The sequence below is a fragment of the Ruditapes philippinarum genome, unplaced genomic scaffold (assembly GCF_026571515.1).
Source record: "Ruditapes philippinarum isolate M1 unplaced genomic scaffold, ASM2657151v2 ctg1735_1_1_1_1, whole genome shotgun sequence".
NCBI lineage: Eukaryota > Metazoa > Mollusca > Bivalvia > Venerida > Veneridae > Ruditapes > Ruditapes philippinarum.
Window position 1 is genome coordinate 107,359 of NW_026857406.1, and position 8,510 is coordinate 115,868.

The 8,510-nt window shown below is 31.3% G+C and overlaps 2 protein-coding genes across 2 annotated transcripts; both read left to right on the top strand.

Annotated features, from left to right (window-relative positions):
* The first annotated feature begins 727 nt into the window (after nucleotides 1-727).
* LOC132749624 (microfibril-associated glycoprotein 4-like) lies at nucleotides 728-1,402 on the top strand. Its single transcript, XM_060739466.1, has one exon. The coding sequence runs from the start codon at nucleotides 728-730 to the stop codon at nucleotides 1,400-1,402; it is 675 nt and encodes a 224-aa protein (XP_060595449.1).
* A 4,691-nt stretch (nucleotides 1,403-6,093) lies between these two features.
* LOC132749625 (microfibril-associated glycoprotein 4-like) lies at nucleotides 6,094-6,603 on the top strand. Its single transcript, XM_060739467.1, has one exon. The coding sequence runs from the start codon at nucleotides 6,094-6,096 to the stop codon at nucleotides 6,601-6,603; it is 510 nt and encodes a 169-aa protein (XP_060595450.1).
* Nucleotides 6,604-8,510: the final 1,907 nt, after the last annotated feature.

Below are 8,510 nucleotides of genomic sequence, written 5' to 3' on the forward strand. Positions count from 1 at the left end.
GGAACTTCTGCATCATCTTTTAACTCTCTTTTAAATGTTGATCAATTTTGGTTTTCAAACTTCAGACATTAAAGGGTATAACGTTAAATACAACAGCGACAACAACAACAACGACGACGGGAACGATTTCAATATTAAAACACAAAATATGTTTATCAATATTCCATTTTTCACTCAAAAATACACTATTGACTCAAATTGTGTATATGAAGCTATGAAACTACATAATTCTTTGTTAAGTGCGCAAATAAGTGTTATTGTTAAGAGAAAAAAGGAAATATAAACAAATGTTTATTTTACGCAATTATTGAATAGTCGAAAATGACTTTTTGTTGTTGCATTTCTAAGTTTCAACTTAAGTTATTAAAACGTGACAAACAGAATAAAGGCAAATAAAATTCGTGCACGTATTACATTAAAAAGTACAGATTAGTAAAGTCATTTTTTTAAAATTTTGATACAGATTAGTTAAGTCATTTTTTAAATTTTGATACGATTTATCTTTTCATATTCTTAACATGAATATTATAATACGACAATCATATATGTTATTTTAATTGGACCGTGTATAAAAAAGCACTTTAAACTTAGACAGTTTAAATTGTTATAAACATTCATATCCTTAGAAAATTTAACTACATCTATATATTGATATTCATAAAAAGGTTTGCTTACAAGCTAATCTGATTATACAGTTATCTCTATTTTGTCACAGGAAGATGGCATAATGTTCAAAAGAATACAAGAACAACCCGAGCCAGTTGATTGTCTTGCACTGTATCAACAAGGCTATACTGCAGACGGTGTTTATGTGATTAAACCAACCGGAAGTATTACATCTGATGTATGGTGTGATATGACCAATGGTGGATGGACGGTTATACAACGCCGGCAAGATGGATCTGAAGATTTCTACAAAAATTGGGTAGACTACAAGAATGGATTTGGGAAAAGAGTTGGAGAGTATTGGCTCGGACTTGAAAAGATTTACCATTTGACGATTACCGACAGTTCACTTTATATATACCTAGAAACGTTTGAAAAAGATAATGTGGACCCATTCAATGCCTTTGCCGAATATTCCACCTTTACAATTAATGATGAGACCGACAAATACCGATTAACAGTTTCCGGGTACAGCGGTTCATGTGGTGACTCGATGTCGTATCAAAACGGAAGTAAGTTTACAACAAAAGACGATGATAACGATTATGTCAATTATAACTGTGCAGTGAGGTTTACCGGAGCTTGGTGGTACAATGCATGTCATAATGCGAATCTAAATGGATTGTATCTTGATGGAGCAGGCACAAAGTTCGGTGGCGGTATAAACTGGAACTTCTGCTGGGGACATACTTATTCTCTGAAGAAAACTGAGATGAAAGTTAGACGAAATATCTAATATTCTTCTATGTTTATCGTATTAGGAATCGGTGTATTGTAGTTTAGGGGTATCGTAGGAGATATCACTCCGACAATAAGATTACCCCGACACTTTGTCAATTTAATTTTAGCAATTTTTTCTCAAACAGACATGCACATGGACATATCGAAATATAAGGGCAGGACGGACTGTGGGGACCATTTCAAATTCAGCAATCTTTTAATGGTTTTATGTTCACCTTAATTCTTAAATTTTGAAAAAGTTAAAAACCGTGGGAAAGATCCAGAATGATATGCATCGTTGATATACAAGTGTCATGAGAAATAAGTAACAGATTACGGAAGAAAAGGCAAAGGTGGGATGCCCGTAGTCAAGCGATCGTGAACTGCAGTGAAAACTGAAAACATTCTTAACGAAGACAGAGATCAAACAGCTCGCATTATCTCAGAAAATTTCGACTGTAAAAAATGAGTGTACAGAGAATTTCTACAGACTCTTTGTGTATGTTTCATATATGAAGGGAATTCTGTACACTTATTTGAGCACAATGATTAAAAAATTTCATCTGCTTTATTTGTTTAAAATCGGAATGAAAAGATAAATTTTTATCCTTCGCTTATTTTACTCATCCGATATATATTTATTTGACTCGAAACTTTATAATATGAAATACATTTGTATCAGTTGTTTTTGTTTAAAGATCCTGTAACACAATTTTTTCATGGTTTTATTTCATAAATATGATGCTCAAATTAAGATTTGTCAATATTGTAAGTTCCAATAAGCATTATTTATAAAGCTATTACCCAATTTAACATTTCATGTAAATAAAGGGAGGTAATTAGAAATTTATTTTCTATAAATTCTAGGTCAAATTTTCCAATAAGAAAAGAATGCATGTAATTAATTGATTCAATATAATGTGCACAAATATTTGCAGTACACATTTTACATATTCTTCGATGTTCGAAAATTGTTTAATGTGCATAATTATATACTATATAATATTTTCCAAGTGTGGTACTCATACAGTAACAATATCAGTCACAAAACATACAGGATCTTTAACAAAGTTGGAGAAATCTCCTTCCCTTCAAATAAGGAAAGAAACCACCTAGGGATCTATGGGTTATAAAGGTTTTTGTACCTGACTCCCATGACAACACGAACATTCTGGTAATATTACTTTTCAGATTAAAAATCAATCGATATTTTCAATTTTTTGCCCATATAACATTGCTGATAAACTTTGACCTTTTTCTTGCTCAGTAGGAACTAATATTTTCATTTTAGTAGTTTGTTAATTTTACGATCAATATGTTGACATTCAAATGTACTTGGTTAATACTTAAAGTTAGAAAAAAATGTACCAGTTTTATCAAATTCATTTGAAGATTATTGAAATAATTATTCACTTTGTCAAGAATGTGTGTGTCAATAGTTATTTTTCCCATTCTTTTACAAATTTTGCCAGTCTACCTGCTTATAAACAATCATTTACCTGCTCTGCAGCTAGAACTGTATACGAGAACACCGTTTCTGGTTTTTTGTTCCGATCGATTATGGCTGTACAAAAATCAGACTCCAGCCCCATGGTCTTGCGCTGCAGCCAAAACCGCCTCTGAAACACCAACAACCTTCGTGCCGGAACATCACGATAAAGTCTAAGATTAGACATTTTATTGCCCACTTTCATAAATTGCTTAAAAACAATAGAGCAAAGGCAGGTGATGCATTTTCCAACTACGACAAGGACCAAGTGGCAAACATATTTGGATGACTGCTATTGTTTTAGACTTAAATAATTTGTTGTGCAAAATTATTATCAAACGGAAGAAAACGCTTATAAGAATCGATTTTTTTTAAAAATTGGAAAGGCTTAGAAACTGTCAGCCAAAAGCTTAAAAATACAACACAAACACTACGACGGAAAATTTAATTATTTTTGATGATTTTATTTTCAACATTTTTCTAATATTGAGAGAGTATCTTTACATGTTATAATGCTGCATCTGAAAATTTCTGTGAAACTCATAATTTTGATAGTGGCTCTGTGCACGAAGAATTAGATCGCCCGATAAGTCCCGAGAAGATATTAAAAGCTGTTAAAGATTTGAAATGTAATAAAACATACAGAAAGGATTGTTTGTTAAATGAGTACTTTGTGGAAACTACAGATTTATTACCATCCATTTGTTTGTGGTATTTTTACAGATATTTTAGACGAAGAAGGAATTATAATACATTTCCATGAAAAGCGAGATAATAATGATGTCAATAATTATTTAGGTGTTGTTTATTTAAGATTTTCACTTCAGTTTTAAATAAAGTAATTGTAATTTTTTGCGAAAGGACCCAGGCTATATCTGATTCACAACTTGGCTTTAAAAAGGGTAGTTCAACAATAGATGCTATCTTTTTGCTATAAATAATTTAGTTGAGCACTATCTAAACCATAATAAACGTTTATATGTAAGGTTTATCGATGATTTCGTTGTACAGGAATATATTTTAGTTTAAACTTTATAGCTTATGTGTGCAACGGAAAGTTATGAAAATTTCAGAAACATGTATGACGTGGTAAAGACCTGTGTTAGGCATTGTAATTCTTTTCCTATTTTTTTTAAACTATATATGTGACAGATCTAAGACAAGAGAAGATAAAGACACCGGTTTTGATTTCATTCTTCTTAGAATACATAGACTTGTTCTTACAGTCATATAGGCGGGTAGTTTCCTAACCATCGTTCCTGGAGAGTTACAACAGTACTAGACTACCTTCCTCCGTGCTAAACTACCAAAGCATCTCCCAGGGATCGAACCCACGCCAGAGTTGTAACTGGATTAGAAGTAATCGACTCTAACCCCTCAACCACGGAGGCGGTTAAAGGTGGATTACTCATAGATTATATTGTTATTTTATCTTATTGCTTTATGATGAAGGCATGGCAATTTTAGGCAGAGCGCTAGAACGACTTTCGACACAATCTGGGGAATCAAAGTTAATGCACTAAAACTAAAATTGTGGTTTTTAGAAAAAGGGCAAGTTTGAAACGGGAAGAAAAAATATACTTATAATGGTATAGATGTAGAAGATGTAGTAGATAGTTTCAATTATTTAGGCACTTTGATTTCTTTTAATGATAACTTTGTTTCGTATAATGAATATTTATCTGGAAAAGCACGTAAAACGTTGGACAAGATTTTTTTTTGATAATTGCAAAAAGGTTCCATTAAGTCCTTTGTCAGTTATTCGATGCATTTTTCTAGGTTCAATTTTAAATTATGTGACATTAGCAAATTTAAGGTATTAGAAGGTTGCACTTAAAGTTTTGCAAACGTATATTAAAAGTACCTATAAATTATGTATGGAGAACTTGAACATTACCCTCTTTATACTTCAAGATACATGTATTGTGAAATGATATACTTTTGGTGTAAACTAATGAATTCTAAAAACTTTATCATAAGCTCGTTGTAAAATCTGGCAGTGCAAGATTGTTTGACAGGGTATAGAAATTGGGTAAGTTGTTTGAAAAAAAAACACTTCTAGATGACATCTGTTTACTGCTAAATAGTAGTAAAAAATAGAACTATGTATATGTTAGCCATCAGTTTTTTTTTATTGTAGAAGGTCAAACCTCAGCACAGTTGTTTGATTTTTTTATTATTTTCTTGTCATTTTCTTAAAGGTCTGAAATGTCAATATTCAAAGCCTGTGCTAGGAACGGCTTTTTAACTGATTAAAAAATTTGATCCGGCAATTGTACGCTTGTTGATGATGATTTTATCTATCTTCAGGGATTTCCACTTTCCATTGTTTACGTTGAAACAAGGACGATCGTATATTCTAATAACAATTTTATTTTTACAACTTGCATTGTGACCATTATGTATTCACAACATTTCATACGTTTAAAACTAATAATTAGCAAAGTTATATATTGCAATAGTTGCACAAGCTGTATATTCAGGTATATTTCAATGTGACCATATCCAAATATATCCAAATATTTCCTGCACCCGCTTTTTCTGGACGCATGATTTATGACAGTACTGCGTAATTCCTAGTACTGTTTATAATAACAACAAAGATGGCAACAATGTTGATCATACTGATGGTAAATGGAATTTTATTTTAATGATAAAGGCATCCATTTAAAATGATTTGTTCTTTAAAATGCTCGGTAATGTGATGCGTTTTAAGCTGCACTTCATCATACATTTAAATTACATTTTACAACTGTAGTATGTGCCAAGCAAATTTTAAGGTATGCATGTGATGTTATTGTTTATGTGACAATTTTGAAACATTTTCAATTTTATTTTCATACATCGATAGTTATAATCGATACAAATGTTACATTTTGTGTTGAATTTAAGTTTGGATAGGTAATTCCTTAACAAACAAACAAAAAGGAAAGATTTGATGGAATAACATATTTTAAGTCTTTGTTTTATGTGACCAAAACTCATGTTTTAATAACCTTCTTGTTACGATATTTCTAGTGTTTTTTTCAAGTGTGTTTTCATATTCGGCGCAAATTTCCAATCTACAAACATTAAAATGTTATGTATCTATTGAGATGTAAATATTTTAGTGACGTTATGCTTATTATCTACTATCAGCTTTCCGGGTGATTCTTGTTTATCATAATTTTTGTATTGTTAAAATAAGTGCTTTAAAAAGATGGCATGATGATAATCAAATGAATACAAGAACAGCAAGAGAGCAAGTTGATTGTCTTGCGTGTTATCAACAAGGCTATACTGAAGACGGTGTGTACGTGATCAAACCGACTGGAGGTACTGTTACTGATGTCTGGTGTGATATGACCAATGGTGGATGGACGGTTATACAACGCCGACAAGACGGATTGGAAGATTTCTACAGAAATTTGGATGACTACAAGAATGGATTTGGGAAAAGAATTGGCGAAAATTGGCTCGGACTTGAAAAGATTTACTACATGGCAATCAATAGCACTTCATTAACATATACTTCGAAACGTTTGAAGAAGACAATCTTGACCCATTTTCCGCTTATGCTGAATATTCCACTTTCAAAGAGCGATAAATACCGCTTGACAATCGGGGGTTACATTAAATGCGAAGCATGGTGGTACGGTGAATGTCATCTCGCGAATCTAAATGGATTGTATCTGGATAGAGCAGACACTGGCTTTGCGTCCGGTATACACTGGAAATTATCCTGTTGAAGTTATTCTCTGAAGAAAAATGTAAAGAAAATTAGGAAAATAACTAAAGTTATTACCATTGTTTCTTTATTATCACGTCCAATCAAAATTATTTAAGGCACTCCTGTTATGTGCTGATGATTTTGTGTTTTTTAATAATTTTCTTTAAAGTTATTTAAAATGCTTAGTTAATGTAAGCCACCATGTAATCATTACGTATCTGCAAATTTTGGTATCAAATATGCCAATATTTTGGTTCAGTAAATATAAACAAGCACTGTCAATAGAAACAGACACATTTTAGAATGAACCTGCGTCCACGCGATAAGGATAAAATAATATCATTTCCGATGAAAAAATATTTAATTTGGAGTAAACCATTTTAAATGTGATAGAATTTGATAGAATATGCAAGAAAAAAATATATGGCATATGTTTACAGTTCAGAACAAATTATCTCGGCAACACTCGTCCGTTACCACCCAACGGGCGGGTACCATCGAGACGGATATTTACCTCTGAACTGCAACATGGCTGATATAATCATTATATGCATGTTGTTTTGTTTCAAATATTTTTAATCTGAAGAAAAGGTTCCGTGTTTGCTTCAGCAATCATGTTTACACCTCTATAAAAAATAACTGATGTTCCATGTAAATGTATCATTTTTGCTTGTTTTTATATCGGATAGTTCAAAAGGGTAAGGCATCTGACAGGAAAATCAATTATATTGAATAAATTGACAAAAACGTACGACAGGTTAATTATTTGAGTTTATGTTGCTACGTTTTTCAAATGTCATATGCTTTGTATTGTTTAATGGCACCCGATCAATAACCTACAATTTTAAATGTTTAATATGTTTTTAATTGCATAGTTATAAATATTTCAGAATCTCCTTTTTACAGTTGTCCTACTTTATGCCTTCGGTAAATATTCAGAAGAATAGAACGGTGCTTTTTTATATTAAATGTACTAGTACTTTAAAAAAAGGTTTTTAGATAATTGACCAGATACATAACGTAAAAACGGAAAAAAACATTTGACGTTTGTCATTGGTGCTTTCGTCTGTTCAAGTACTTTTAACTTTAAGCTTATATCATTATTTTGTTCAGTTAATGCATAATTTATTATTCAATTTTATTTGAAGACATTTTCTGATTGTGAATATAAACAACACTATACGTTTGTAACGTCGCTTTTCATTGGATAATCGTGAATGATGCATATAATCTTTATAATAATGCAAATGAATTTCTCGAATTTAAATTGCTTAAACTCTTTGTATACGTTGCGTATACAAGAGAGATCAGTGATCACGTGTGTCGCCTGATGATATAACTGGTAAGTAACGTGTTTTTCTTACATATCAGGCAGAAATTTCTTCTCTTTATTCAGGTTCTGTTTAATACAAGTCGCACCATTGCTACGTGCCTTTTTAAATGAAAGTAAATCTAAATATAAATTGTCAAAGGAAATGGCTCATAAATTATATTTAATTGATTTTGTAATTGAACGTACATGTATAGCATTATATTTTAATATTTTATTACAGGTTAATGAGGTCGGCTTCAAATATATTTTTGGAGATAACCACAACAAGCAATTTAATGTTAGCGAAAATATCAATTACAACAGTAGATCACAGCTTTTTGCTGAAAATATTTTGTCAGATTGATATCTGTTATTTGTTAGCGATAAATGTTCATAACTGTAGCAGGTATAAAAAATATTAAAGAAATTAACACTTTAAAACCAGTTGAATATATCTTTTTTATGGACAACAATGGTAACTTACTAGGTAACACAAATAAATGTAGATAATAAATATTTCGTTGAAATCTAACAAAAAACATTTCCAGATAACCGTTAATATATTATCCGGAAATATTGGCAGTTTTCGTGTTTTGAAAAGATAAATAGTTATA

What these genes read in the sequence shown, in the direction of transcription:
- LOC132749624 (XM_060739466.1), top strand. Translation starts at nt 728, where the DNA reads ATGTTCAAAAGAATACAAGAACAACCCGAGCCAGTTGATTGTCTTGCA.
- LOC132749625 (XM_060739467.1), top strand. Translation starts at nt 6,094, where the DNA reads ATGAATACAAGAACAGCAAGAGAGCAAGTTGATTGTCTTGCGTGTTAT.